General features: G+C 47.4%; 1 protein-coding gene across 1 annotated transcript in view; it reads left to right on the top strand.

Annotated features, from left to right (window-relative positions):
• The window catches only part of Stx6 (syntaxin 6), a 43,898-nt gene extending 28,910 nt beyond the window's left edge, over positions 1 to 14,988 (top strand). Inside the window, exons 6-8 of the mRNA XM_055624601.1 lie at positions 1,277 to 1,383; positions 5,103 to 5,197; positions 11,358 to 14,988. Of these exons, the coding sequence (XP_055480576.1) occupies positions 1,277 to 1,383; positions 5,103 to 5,197; positions 11,358 to 11,434 (279 nt within the window). The 3' untranslated portion in view covers positions 11,435 to 14,988. The remainder of the gene's footprint in view (positions 1 to 1,276; positions 1,384 to 5,102; positions 5,198 to 11,357) is intronic.
• The last annotated feature ends 31 nt before the right edge of the window (positions 14,989 to 15,019 follow it).

Genomic DNA, 15,019 nt, shown 5'->3' with positions numbered 1-15,019 from the left:
CTTCCTTCCTTCCTTCCTTCCTTCCTTCCTTCCTTCCTTCCTTCCTTCCTTCCTTTCTTTCTTTCTCTCTCTCTCTCTCTTTCTTTCTTTCATTTATTATTTATATAGTATTCTGCCTGCACGCCAGAAAAGGGCATCATATCTCATTATAGATGGCTATGAGCCATCATGTGGCTGCTGGGAATTGAACTCAGAGCCTTTGGAAGAACAGTCAGTGCTCTGAGCCATCGCTCCAGCCCCAAGACCAAGGATTTTAAAAAAGAAAACAATCCCTCTTCCTCAACCTCTTATTTATACATTCAGGTTTTTGTTTAACAAAGATACTTTCAGAAACATTGAGTCCTTTGAAAGTTGTTAATTTGTTCCATTATATAAATATAAACGGTTTCTTTGATAGAGATTGAAGTGTAGAATTGTCTTCATGTTGTGTTTATTTATGTATTTATTGTTATTGTTTTATTGAGGTAGTCCAGGCTGGCCTCAAACTCATAATCATCTGCCTCACCTTTGTGTGTGTTGAGATTGTAGGCCAGTTTGTGTTGTTGCTTTTATGGATAGCTATGCTAGTAAAAGGAAGCTGACAATTATATTATGTATCAGGATATGAGAATCATCTGTCTATTGAAACTTTGTTTCATAAATATTGTGTTTATGTATATATGTAGGCTTTGTGCTGTTTTGTTCTATTTACATTATCATGTTGCTTGTGCTCGACATGTTACAATGAAACAAAGGTTTTAAAAGAGTGAGGCACCCACAGAACAGTTGAAGGTATGTCTTTGTCAGCCACCAGTTGTCTTTGAGGTAGCTTACTGTCCTTGAAGAAGAAAAGGACTGTATGCAGTCTTCCCAGATCCTAGATTGCTAGGCTGTCTTTCACTGGCGCTGTGGCAGTATGTTATGGATGGAGACCTTGATCTTGGCAGTGGGCTTCCTCTTCCGAACCAACCCCTGATGTGGTGGTCACATGCTTGTGTGCTTTTGGCTATTGTCTGTTCCCTTCTTGGACCTCAGCCAAGCTGAGTACATCTCTCCTGGTGGTTTCAAGCCCTGCTGACTGTCCGCAAGTTGGATCAGCAGGGGAGCAGTAGTTTGACAGTCCCATCTTTGGAGCAGTGTGTTCTCAGAGGCAATGGTCTGGTTCTCTGATTTCTGGGCTTTGCTTTTGAATGTGAATTGTCCCAAGCTGGCAAAGAAACTAGCAGCTGCTGGAGTGCTGGGCTTGGAACCAGGTAAGATGGATTTTAATTGCTTATTTCCGTTTCTCTGGCACCAGTTGATTGTGGAACAGCAGGATGAGCAGTTGGAGCTGGTCTCTGGCAGCATCGGGGTGCTGAAGAACATGTCCCAGCGCATCGGAGGGGAGCTGGAGGAACAGGCAGTGTGAGTAGTGAGCTGCCCTTATCTGCAGTGTCGCTGGGGGGGGGGGGATCCCTCCCATGACACCCTGAAAGCCTAGCAGTGAATTACATGGTTGTTAAGGAGAAAAGCTACTTAATTTATGGTTGCAGTTTTTACTTTGTTGTACAGAGTGGCTCTCCCCAAGAAGCAAATCTCCCAGATAGAATTCCAACTGTGGTGTAGGCAAAGCTGTTACTTTAAAAACCCTTTAAAAGATACACAAATTTCTCTGATCATAGTTAGGACTGGGAAGAAGCTAGGGCTGTGACCGTAGGAGCTAGTGCTCTGAAGAGGATGACAGCCTGAAGGGTGATGTGTGAAGGTGGTGTTAGGACTGTCAGCTGTCATCCCAGGACCTACCACATTGAACATAAATCATAACAGTATAAAAGAACATTTAGATTTTATTTTAATTAGCAAAAAACAATATTCTCTTTCAAAACAAAGAAAAAACAAAAACCAAAACATAACTCTTTGAAATTGTTTTTGCTGAAGAACTTGTCTTTTACAGTCTAGAGTATGATAAGCAAAGACGGCTTTCTTGAATGCTGCCATATGATACCATTCTACTTATCTTTTCCTGGGTGGATGGGGATCTCTACCAAGGTGCTCCAGAAACTCCACCCCAGCGTTAATGTTCACTGTTACACATGCTTGTCACCAGCTCTCCCTAGGCACTTGTTCTGCACCAGGCTCTATGGGAGGCCCTGGGTATAGGCGTTAGCAGGATAGACACTGCCTGCCATTCAGCTTGTTTGCCGCTTTCCGGGCCCAGCACATACTGCATAAACGAAGGGATACAGTCCTATGGTGGCAGGGGAGAGAGAGCCACTGGCCCTGCGACAGGCCAGTTCAGCCAACTGGAGAGCCCTATTTTTTCCAAGAAAGAGGCTCAGCTGAAACCTGGATGTTTAGAAGATAGGTGGCCGAGAGAGAGCCAGTGACTGCAGATGTTAGTGGTGGGGGTAGGAGGGAAGGAGCTCCTGGGGAGAGTCAGAGGGCAGCAGGGAGAGCCTTGTCAGCGTGACAAGGAGATAGAGCTTTCCCTTTTCAGTGTGGAGAGAGGGTAGGGAAGCAATTTTTGGAGTGATGATGTGAGCAGGTGCTGGTTTTTAGATGGTGTATCAGAGTGGAGCCAGGTGGCTGTGCCAGGTGGAAATCTAGAGTAACAGGAACCCAAACACACGGGGAAGTTTCTATTCAAAATGGAAAGGAGCTGTAGCCACTTTGTTGGTGAGGCAGCTTGAGAAGAGAGACAACCTAAGATATGCCTATTTAAAGATGGTCTGTATCTCCATTCCCTTCAAGTCACCACGGCAATAACAGAAATGGTTTTGCAAAGTTATAAAGAAGATAGAACCGGAACCAGCAGTCACACACCAGCTTAGACGATGGAAAGCGGGCAGGTGGCTAGCTGTGCATTCCGTAGGCCAGAGAAAGCTGACCACCGGGGTGTGAGCGTGGAGCCGCGTGATTCCCACCACAAACCTGGGACTGGCCTGCATCAGCTGGCTTAATGTTAATGTTGAATACTGACCTAATCAAATTGTGACACACCTATATCCGAGAAGTGGGCAGGGTGCAGGGCTGCGAACTCCATGGTCTAGGGCCGAATCCCAGTCTGATAGTGCTGCGCCTTCAAGTGAAGTCCGAGGACAAAAGTCAGCATGGGAGGATACAAACTTGCAACTTCAGAAGTGGAGACCTCCCGGAAGGAGCTGAGGTGACGGGAAGGCATATGGAGCAGACAAGAACTGCAGCTTAACCTAAAATCACTGTCGGACTGTTTTGCTCTCTAAGCTGTGTGTTTATGATCTGATAAAAATAAAAGGAAGAAATATGGGCCTTGGCCTGATGCATGTGCTGTATAGGAGAATAGCCACCATCCTCATGTGGCTACTGAGCACGTGGGATATAGCCAGACTGAATGAAGATGTGCTGTGAGCCAAAAATGAATGCTTGAGTTTGAAGCAGAGGGGCAGAGGAGTTTATTAATAATCTTTATATTACACGCTGAAGTGATATTTTGGATATAGTAGACTGGATAAAAGATAGTTAGAAATTAATTTCAGAGGCCATCTGGTATAGCGCTTACCCAGTGCATAGTCCACAGCCCTGCATTAGCCAGGTCTGGTGGGTCACACATTTGGAGGATAGAGGCAGGAGGGTCAGAAGTCAAGGATCAGTCTTGTAAGTTCAAGGCCAGCCTGGACTACCTGAGAGAGCCTGGCTCAATTTGAAAAACCTTTGAGAAAGCACAGCTGCCAGAAAATGCAGAGTGGCATTTGTGCCCCGCATGGTATTTCTTTTGGGCAGAAGCTTGGTCGTGGCTGTACTTAGCTGAGGATTGATGAGGTGCCTGTTTTAGCTTTAGTCAAACAGTTACGCCCAGCACACACAGTGGCCCCTGTTTTCAGTGCTTGGCCTACCACAGGACCAAAGTGCTGCCAGGATCCAGGATGAGCTCAGTGTATTTTAATTTGAAAACTCAGGTGTAGAACAAAGGCTTACTTACCTAGTTGTCAGTGTGCAGTGTGATAGTTGCCTCAATGAGGATTTGGTGGCTCCAGACCCTGAGGGACTGTCCTGTGTCCTTTGTGGGCTTGTACCCAGAGCAGCGGTTTATAGCTGCCAGTGATACTGTCAGAGTAAATAAGGTCTTTGTAGGAAGCTGTGGTACTAACTGGTGTGTTAATTTTAGCCTCACACTAATCATGTACTAGTCAGAAGTTGAAGTCTGGAATGTGCAGTAATTTATGAAATAAGGGTTGCTAGAATACAACACAGTATTCAGTGCTGTGTTTTCTAGAGCCCCCTCCACACCGTAAACACACACACACCATCCCTACCCTACTCCATACACCATCAGGGGTGTTAGGTCTCTGGCTTTTAACTTTTTGTTTTTTTTAAGATTTATTTATTATTTATACAGTACTCTCCCTGCATGCACCAATAGAGGACACCAGATGTCATTATAGATGGTTATGGGCCACCATGTGGTTGCTGGGAATTGAACTCAGGGCCTTTGGAAGAGCAGACAGTGCTCTTAACCCCTGAGCCTTCTCTCCAGCCCCCGGCTTTTAACTTCTAAGAAGGCAGAGTGCTTCAAAGGAGAGAACCTGTCAGATTTAAAGTACCCTTCTTAACTCACATTGACAAAAGCACTTTTGTGGATCACGTGCTTCTTGCAGGCCCGCCTTGACAGGAATTGGTTTGGTAGAGTCACTCTGTTTAAAAGGTATCAGAAGAGTCTCAAAGAGTTGTTGAAGGTGGCAAAGCCTGGCTCTCTGCTGGCACTGTGCCTGAGCTGGCAGTGTTGTACAGTGAGAGCCATAGTGACTTGTCTGCAGTTCTGAATCTACAAATCCAGGGGTTTCATGTGCAGCAGACTCATGCAATGGAAAACCTCAGCTAAGCTGACTGTTGCTGTGGTTCTCATGGGTTCTTCTGCAGAAAGAAGCATGCTTGATGTTGACTACTCTACAGCATATGAAACTTATCTTTTTATTGAGCATAGATTTTCCAAATTTATTATTATTTTTTTTTTTAAATGTAAGCTGTCCCAAGTATTTGAGGCATTAGAGCAGAATCCTGCCCAGAAGTTCCTTGTTACCTGGCTTGAGAAGGAAGCCCAGGCCTAACTTCATCGCACAGCAGATCCAAGGCTCTGCTTACCACCACACTCTCCTCTCTCTCTCCAGGATGCTGGATGATTTCTCTCACGAGCTGGAGAGCACTCAGTCTCGACTGGACAATGTGATGAAGAAACTTGCGAAAGTGTCTCACATGACCAGTGGTATGTATGTGTAACTCTTGGGAATCCTGCTGAGCTCTGTCTGTGACCCTCTCTTGCCTGAGCCATGTTGTCTGCTGCTCTAGGGTGAGAAAATGGAATTCCAGTGTAGAGGCTGGTGTTGTGGGCCAAACTCTGGAGAAGGGTCTTGTGCCCAACATCTGTTGCTGAGTGTTCTCCCAGTGGAGCAGCTTCCTTGCAATCACAAAATCCTGTTTTTACTTTTTTCTATTTCTCTTGCTACATTCGAGAACGTAACATTTTTCTTCTAATATTTTTGTTTTAGCGTGTGGTGTGTGTGTGTGTGCGTGTGGTGTGTGTGTGTGTGTGTGTGCAGACTTTCTACGGCACATGTGTGCATCAGGCATGGCAGCAGGCTCTTTTGCTCACCAGCCCTAGGGAACTTACTTAAAGTTGCTGTTGATAAACCAGTTGCTTCTTTCTCTGAACTATCTTCCTTTCATCATTAGAAAAATACCTACTACTTCAGACTATGGTGACCTTATAAAGTGCTGTCCTAGCAAATGTGTGCCGGGCTGGGGATGAAGAAGTAAGTTTCGGGCCAGTTACTGTGTGATGTTTTCTAATGACTACATTAGCCTACATTTGTTTTTGTTTTTTTTATTACTACAAATCACCTCCCCTGTAGACAGGAAATGATATATTTTAAGTCAAAACCCAGTATCTCCCCTTTACCTGGAGGGGGTTGCTTGGAGAAAGAACTGAGGCATTTCTTGTGGTTATTTGAGTGCCTTTGGACCATAGGATGCCCTGTCATTAATAGACATCTCCTCCCCAACCCCATTTCCTGACACTTCATTTCCTTGTTGGTGTCCTTGTGAGGTGTATGTGACATGGAAAACTGAAATACAAATGCCTGTGTACTCTTCCGCAGTTTTCCTCCCAGCAAAGTTACAGAATACTGTCTAGCTTTCATTTTTTAACCAAAAAATTGAGGGTTGTGATTAATTTAGTGGTAGAGTACTTAAACCAGGCATGGGTGAGGCCCCCATGTTCTGTGCCAAGAATCACCAAATGGTGAGCACTGAATGAATAATAATGCAAAAGTGTTTAACAGTGTCTTCATGCTCTGTAAACATTTAAAAGTATTGCAAGGTAGAAAAGACCCTAAAGGACAAGGACCCATCAGATCCAAACCAAAAAGAAGCTCGTGTCTAGAGTTACTCCTTTTTCTCTAGTCCAAGTGCCGTTCTGCTTCAAGCAGGTTCTTTGCCCGAAGCTGTGCATATGTAGGAAGCAGGCAGCAGCCCCGTGTGCCTTCCCCTCGATGAGAGATGGGTTGGAAATTTGCTATCTAGTTCCTCTGTTCTCTCCTCTTCTACCTATAGTCCTCTGGCTCATGTATGTATTTGTTTTATGTATGAGTGTGCTATACATATGTGTGTATATGTGGAGACCAGAGTTCATTTTTACTTTACTGTTTGTCTGTCTGTGGTGTGCTTGTGTGCACATGTATGTGTAGGTCAGAAGACAACTTGATTCCTTTTACCGTGTAGGTTCTGGAGATCGAATCAGGTTGTCAGGCTCGGCAGCAAGTTCCTCCCCACTCTGCCATCTCACCAGCCTCTCAGCATTATTGTTGTTGTTATTATTATTAATTTTTATTTTATGCGCATTGGTGTTTTACCTGCATATGTCTGTGTGGGGTTGTTGGGTCCCCTGGAACTGGAATTATAGACAGTGTGAGCTACCATGTGGTTGCTGGGAATTGAAACTGGGTCCTCTGGAAGAGCGGCCAGTGCTCTTAACCACTGAACCACCTTTTTAGCCCTGAGCCTTATCTATCATCTATCTATTATCTATCTATCTATCTTAAGGCTAAGTCGCTCATTAACCTGAACCTCACCATTTTGGCCAGCCTGGCTGACCAGTGTGAAGACCTACTTCTGTTTCCTTTCCTTTCCCCAACCCAGCACTGTGGGTCTAGGCCCATGCCAGCACGCTTGGTGGGGGGGATCCGAACTCAGCTTCTCATGCTTAACCAGCACTCTTCACCCACAGAGTCTTTCTCCTCAGAATCTGTGTATTTTGAAAAAGAATGTTGCTTTAAGGCAGTATTGCATAACCAGTTTAAGCACCAGGCCTGTCACCGTGTGTGTGGTAGTTGTGCAGTCACGTAGCGCCTTCAGCATCCGCTCTGTTAGGGACGAGCAAGTGAACAAACGGGATCTGTCCGGGTATGAAGGAAGTGAAGGAGTAGAGGAAAGTCCTGCCGAGTGTCTGCAGCACCGAAGCTCTCCTGTGCGTTATTCCACTTTCTCCAGAGGGGAAAGTTTGGGAAACAGCATGAGACATATTTGTGTACAGGAGAGAGGGCACGACTGCTCGCTCCGCTGTCTACTGTGCCAACAGAGCAGTTAGCGTGAAATACCTCCGTGTTAACTTTTGCTGCCGAAGATACTGCTTTGGTGCCGGCCTTAGTTTATTGACCAGGCAGTTCGTAATTGTCTCTTTTCTCTTCCATTACTTTTGGTTGAGTTCATTGCTTTGCTATCAAACCTGTACATACAGACAGTCTCAAAACATCAGGGTTTGATGGGAGCAGCTCTGGGAACACGCCAGTGGCTCTCGAGAGCCAGGCCCACCCATCCCTTCTTGGCTGGCTGCTTCATTGGAGAAGTGGGCCAAGACCCCACACTCACTTTTATAAATGACCCTAGAGAGCCAGTAATTTGCCTTTCTCTTACCCAGAGAAAAAATACTCTTTTGAATAATGCCAGGGTTCCCCCCACCCCCCCAACAGTCTGATTGTTTTTTTCTTTTGAAGACAGGAAAATATTTTGGGAAGAAACTACCATTGGTGTTCCTTTTGTTCTGAGCTTGCTTCTGGCAGGACATACAGCTCAGTGGTGGAGCACAAGCTTCAGCTCTGAGTGCCATGCCTGCTACTGGAAAACTGTAGTTAGGACCCCTTCCTTGTGTGCTTGAAGCCATACAACAAGTGTTGAGATGTGTGCTGGGGCGATAGTGCCCTAGGGTTGCCTCATTCATGCCTCACAGAAGCAGCTTAGCCACTTCAAAGAAAATGGCTTTCACAGTGCAGGCCTGGGCTGTGTTAGTTCCTGCAGTGGTCTTCGAGATAGAGCCTGTTAGTGCAGCTACTCAAGAGACGCTGGCTGGAGGAATGCAGAATTTGGACTCTCAAAGGTGGGGTGGGTATAGGAAATCTGGCACTTAGCACGGTGGGATGCTGGAGGGGGGAGGGGCAGGAAGTATGTGTGAGGCTGTGGGAGAGGATGGAGGAAGCAACTCCCTTCTGTGGCTTTGTCTCAGATAAATAGCAGTTGTTTTTAAGAAAAGTGATTTGTAATTGCATTTTTTTATATTAATAAGCTTTCTTCTTTTTTGTCTTTGTTTTTGAGACAGGGTGTCTGCATAGCCCTGTCTGTACTAGAACTCACGGAGACCTGCCTGCCTGCCTGCCTCCCAGGTGCTGGCATTGAAGGTGTAAACATCACACCTTCTCTTCTTTCCTTCCTTCCTTCCTTCCTTCCTTCCTTCCTTCCTTCCTTCCTTCCTTCCCTTCTCTCTCTCTCTCTCTCTTTCTTTTTTTTTTTAAGTTGGGTGTCACTGTGAAAGCCTGGATGGCTTGGAATTTGATATGTAGTCCAGGCTGGCCTCTAGCTCACAGAGATCTGCCTGCCTCTGCCTCCCAGTACTGGGATTAAAGGTGTGCACCACCACCCCAGGCCCATTGTATGGGTGTTGACAAAAATACAACAGGTATCCAACCTCATGCTATCATACCAGAGAGTTTTAGTTCCCTAAAGCTTCTTGGTTAATTTAATTTTTTGGGTTAACGAATATTTGTACATGTTGATGAGCTACAGAGGGATGTTTCGATCAGTGTGTACATCGGGTAGTGATCAAGTGAGGGACATGGAATATCCAGTGCACCTTAACATGTTTCTGTTTCTCCCACGGTCACCGACAGGCTGGCTGAGCCTCTGGAAGTAAAACTCACCAGGGTTGGGCTGCCCTTTAACACGGTGGTTCTCAAGCTGTGGGTTGTGACCCCTTTGGGGGGCTGTCAAATGACCCTTTTACAAGGCACCGCATATCAGATATGTACATTCCGATTTATAACAGCACAGTTGTGAAGTAGCAGTGAAAACTTGATGGTTGGCTGTCACTGCAACACGAGGAACTGTATTAAAGTCGCAGCATTAGGAACAGTGAGAACCACTGCTCTGACAGGTTCTGTTTTGGAGTTGTCCACATGGACACTGCAGCAGCTGGCCAGTCACAGCTCATGGTTCCCAGCTACACAAGGTTGCAGTGGCGGCCACGGCTGGGACTAAGGTAGAGGAAGGAATCACACACTCACAGGCGTGATTCCCACGATTTGTCTGTAGGTTTTCTGTTGTTCAGGGAAGCAGCCCCCTCCATGAGGGACTGGAAACTACAGTCCAGTATCTCTAGAAATGATGAGTGCTAGAGAGCGCGCTTTGAGGCGCTGGCATTTGCCCCTCTATAGACCTCCTCACCCTCAGAGCAGCCTTGCTTCAGACAGAAGGAGTGGGCAGACCTGCGTCCTGGTTACTGGACGAGCTTCTGGTGTGGGGGTAGACAAGGCATTGGCCCAGGAAGAATGTGTTTGTTGCCCTTCTTGGCATTCACAGCTAAGACGCTGATCCCATGGCATGCGTGAAGTACGTGAGTTGCTCTGTGGAGAGTTGTGCCGTTTCTCCAAATTCAGACCATCCTACAGTATGCTTATGGAAGCTGCGCCAGGCTGAAGTCTGGAGCGCTCCAGTAGACGTTAACACCCTTCACACCTTTTCGTTCACCTTTATGCTTCAGTGCTGTCTCACTCCTACCAGCTGGCTGCCTTTCCAGATGATGACACGTACGAGCGTGTGGGGGCTGGAGGTCAAGTTTGAGTGTCTTCCTCGGTCACCTGCCTTATTTTTACTTGTCATTTTTGCTAGAATGGCTGGCCAGCAGGATCTCAAGGCTCTGCCTCTCTCTGCTGCCCACCAGCACTGGGTTCCAGCCGCGTGCTATCATGCCTTCTTTTTCCCTGGGTTCAGGGAGGTGGGTCTCATTCCTGTGCAGCAGACAGTTCTGCACTCTTGTCATCCCTCATCGTCGCTCTTTGCTTTTTGTCCTGTAACAATGTGTATAGCTCTGGCTGATTTGGTATTTGTTGTGTAGCCTGGGCTGTCTGTCTGTGGGAATCCTCCTGTTTCAGCCTTCCTAGTGCTGACTTAACAGGCATACCCAGCATGCCTTGCTTCTGGTAACATTCTTTTGTGTCATCCTGGTCCTTTGTGGAGGACACTAGAACTTGCTAGTGGAAATGCCACTTGCATGGTCCACCGTTCTCCTAGTTATATAAGCATCCTAATGGTGGTGTCTCCGTGAGTGCCTCAGGCTTGGCCCTGTACAGCGTGTGACGCAGTGGTTATTTAACCTTTACAGGGGTCTTGTGGGCAGCTGCTGGACACTCAGGATGTGGGCTTCAGCAGCATCCCTGGGCCTGTCTGCCCTTCTGTCTTACACCCATACAGAGGAACTCTGTCCTCTCTGTATCCTGTGCCACTTGCTCCCAACTCTTGGGCTGAAGGTTTCAGAAAGCATTGGCTGTCATTTACAGACACACGGTGTAAGTCGTCCGCGCACCGTCCCTGGCTCGGGAGTCTAGGTGTGATAGGAAATCAATCATTCTCTGCTGTGGGAGCTTGCTTCTCAGCTGTTCATTTCCTGAAACAACCTGCAGTGGATTTCATCTTCTATCCACCCTCTCACAGTGCTCACGAAGAGAAGAGCATGCGCATTGCATTCTTTGGTGGGAGATTAAAGCAGGAGGGCTTTGATCTGTCACATAGGTGCCAGCAGCCTTTTCCCTGGTGCAGCAACCACCAGCAGAAAGCTAAGATCCATAGACTTCAGCTAAAGGCTCGGGACTCAAAGCCTACACTTCCTGACAGAGTTGTAGATTGTTGTAGTTGTAGGGGTCTGAAGTGTAGACCCCCAGAACAGTAAGGGAGCCTGGTGCCTGGGCAGGGTCAGGATCCGCTCTGTCCCTTCATGTGCATGCTCTGTCCCTCCTCTGCTTCAGCGGTGCTGTCCTTAAGTCTGAGTCCCCATGTCTCAGGGAGGGGAGTGCCTGAGGTCATCTCTCTGTCCTGCCTTCCAGATCGGCGCCAGTGGTGTGCCATAGCCATCCTCTTTGCAGTCCTGTTGGTCGTGCTGATCCTCTTCCTAGTGCTGTGATGATGGCCCTCCTCAGGCCCTTGTGCACGCGGACCGAGGGGAGAGGGGAAGCTCGCACTCCACCACGTACATTCCTCTCCCAGAAACACGCCTCTGCCCTGCTTCCTCTGTGTGACTCCACCACTGAGACGGCCCTCTCTCCCAGCGCTGGAAGGGCAAGCTTGGAAGAGGAAGAGGTGACTGCACTCCTGGCTAGATAGCAGAAGCCCTGGCTGCCTTTTCTTCCTGAGGACAGCGAGCCACTGCTTTGCCTTACTGGACCTGGCTCCTTGAGGAAGGAAGGACTCAGAGTCATCAGAAGAAACTACGGACTCACTCACTCTGTCACTCATTCTGTTGGTCTCTGGCAGCCTTTCCTTCTTCTCAGACCCTTTCCCTGCTTCGATGGGTGCCACTGTCCCTTCAAAAGAAATCTGGCAAGAATGAGGGCATCTAGGGATATACATTTCCCATTGCTGTTGCATTTCTTAGACCCGAGAGCTGGCTGAGGACAGAAGCCTCAGAAACGCCTCGTGACAGAAATGCAGCGCTTCATTTTGCTGGGCGAGACCTGAGATTAAATTGCTCTTCGGGGTGTCTTTGTGGCAGAGTTACGCAACAGGAAATAGTGAAATCTCTGGGGGCTTGGGAGTGCTGATGACAAATAGCTTCAATGGACAGGAGCAGTTGAGAGCAGCAGTACCTGTGTTGGTCCAGCTTATCGAGGGGCTGGTGGTGTCTCCAGAGGCCAGGCCAGACCTGCCGACTTGCTCTGTCCCAGGGTCTTCTCCCAGAGGTGCGGCATGCCTATTTAGTGTGCCCCTCCACACAGTGTGGGACAGCATAGCAGCACTCCGCTGGGTGGGACATGCCTTCTCCTTGATGCTGTTATTCGATGGCACATTTATTATGTCCGTGCAGAAACTATCCTGACACAAAAAGGCTGGTTCTGGACCAGAGGTCCCTCACTCTGTGAGTAACAGCATGGATGGGTAAGAGAACTGGAGACTCTGGTCTCTAAGATGACAACTTGACTTCATCCTCCATTTGAGTAACTGAGCCAGTCCAAATTCACTGACAGATGGTTTATTGGGTTGAAGTAGCTGAAACCGCTGACACTAAACTTCAGGCACTGGGTGACTTTTTAGATGCCTCACATGTGCGCACACATGAGGGATTTTTTTATAACATCCCTGATGTATAATCTGGTATTAAAGTAGCTGTCAGGGCTAGAGCCAGCCTTTCACAATGGAGGCTGCGCTCAGTCTTCTTCTGTGCTGGGAAGAGCAGCATTTGGACAGCTTGACCTTTGACCTCCCTTGCTTTGCCTTTCTGTGCATTCCTTAGCACGCCGACTTTTTAAAAAATCCTGGGTTGTTCATATTCCTTGGGATTTTGATTTTTGGGTCCTTGTTTTGTTTTGTTTTGTTTTGTTTTGTTATTCCCAATGATGTGCTTGCCCGGCTAACTTTTAAATTGCACTTTTAAATAAATATTTGTAACAATTTTTAAAAGAAGGATATTTTATCTCCTTTAGGATCATGATAGGTAATCCACCTGTTGGTGAAAGCTAAGAGAAGATTTGTAGAACCAAAAGGGTGGTCAGCACCGTGTTTACATTCAGCTCTGGTGTTTGAAACAGAGATGATATTTCTTTTCAGATTAGGAGAAAATGTGAATATTACAAAGGGCTTCAATGTAGGGTTCTGTGTTATTTATGTTTCACGAAATTTTAAGGTTTTGAATAGTCTTCTGTGAACTTAGACCATGCACAGTCCTTAGATTTGCATTAAAATATAGAAGCCTTTTGTTAAAAATCAATGTGGGCCTTGTCTGAATACTGTAACCCACACTGCACATTACAAAGCCGTGAGCAGTCCGAGAATTAAAATTACCCCACTTAAAGCATGTTGTCTGCCAGGAGAAGGGTGTCAGAAATGCCCACAGCTGTGATAAGATTCCCCCATCAGGTCAGAGACAGAGGTTTGCTGCTCTGGACTTAGTTTCATTGGATCTATTTTGAGTTGGTGCGTGGGCCTCACTGACTCGCCGTATTTGCTGAACAGTGTTGTTAGATCTGAAACAGGCTGGAGCTGAGCAGCGAGCGTGTAAAGAGATAGTCAACCTCATATGCACGTGTGCTCGCCACGGGCCACAGACTCCTGCAGCAGCTGGCTTAGTCCAGGCCCGTCCTGTTGTGTGGTCACCAGGCACAGGGATCCTTTGAAACTGTGGCCAAGAGGACAGGGACGTACCTTTCTTCCCTAGTGACCCAGAGAGCTGAAGGCGTTCTTCTACATGTCCTAGAATAAGGAAGGGACAGCAGGGGTGCCCACGCCGCTTAGGAGTGTCTCTCCTCCAGCCACCCACCCAGCCTTCCGCACTTGGTCTCACACCATAATATGCCGGTCAACAGAAAGAGCTGAGTGTGTTTACCGGACAAACGCTTAACTGACGGGGGGTGAGACGGAGGACAGCCCATTGAGAGCACTTGTCAGAGTGCAGATCCAACTGGAAAACCCAAATCCCTTGAGCTCTCAGCCCTCTCCTCTGATCTTGTCTTTGTTTTGGCTGGGAAACCACAGTGCTCTGTTTGCTCTGGACTGTGAGGCACACAGAGTTGTCTCGTATGCCTGAGCATGCATGTTGTCTTTTCCTCAGTTTCAGAATTCACGCTCGAGCTGAAGCCGGGAGACTTGGTACCGTGCCCATTATTCTCTGCTTTTAGCCAGAGTTAAACAGACTGATGGGTCTGGTAGCCAACAGCTTGGCAACTTCATGCCTTCTCACCTCGTGCGAGTAAGGGCTGTGATGAGGAATCCAGCCTGACTACAGCAGAAATCTGTCTCTGTTAAGTGTTTACCTTCTGCAAGAACAGGTGCTGAGCCAAAGGCTTTCTTCTGGTGATTTCTCTGCCCACCCCGTGAGACCAGAGGGGCAGGTCCAGAGCTCGAGGGAGGAAGGAGTTGAGGTCACCTCTGTGGACTCGGGGCCATTCGGCTTCACCTTGGGCCACAAAGTGAGTTTATAAACGAACCAGAAATGGATGGTCTGGGAAGCAAGTTGTAAAATGTGGAGTGCAGCCGTTTCCCTCACTCAGACTGTAGAGCCTCCCTCCCAAGTTCGTAGGAATGGTGGGCTTGTGTTTATTTTTTGAAAGTGTGCATCATCTATCGAGAGTAGAGAGAGCGTAAAATCAAGAGTTCCCATGGGTCAGTCCCTTGCTGTGCACCCCAGCCAGTCCCCGAAGAGGAGATTCCCCGACAAGAGGCCTGACCTGGCCACAGGATCCTCCCTGGACCCTCACTCCTGGGAGGGCCTGGTGAGATAGGAGGTGGTCCGTCTTCAGTGTCCAGCTGCCCTTACTCAACTCCCAACTGTCAAAAGCCATCTTTCCCCGAAAATGGCCTTCCTTTTAAGAATGGTGAGACGGGAAAGGCCCACTGCCAAGCCGGATGACCTGGCTTTGACCCCGAGAGCCCACCCAGGGGAGTGAGAGCCAGCTCCTTCAAGTGGTCCTCTAACCATCCATGCTGTATTGTGGGCGCATGCGTGAGAAATGCACAAATAAATAAGTGTCCTTTTTTTTTTTTTTTTTTTTTTTTT

Source organism: Psammomys obesus, unplaced genomic scaffold (assembly GCF_907164565.1).
Source record: "Psammomys obesus unplaced genomic scaffold, mPsaObe1.curated_primary_1811, whole genome shotgun sequence".
Lineage (NCBI taxonomy): Eukaryota > Metazoa > Chordata > Mammalia > Rodentia > Muridae > Psammomys > Psammomys obesus.
The sequence above is the reverse complement of the archived record's forward strand: the minus strand, read 5'-3'. Positions and strand labels throughout refer to the sequence as shown.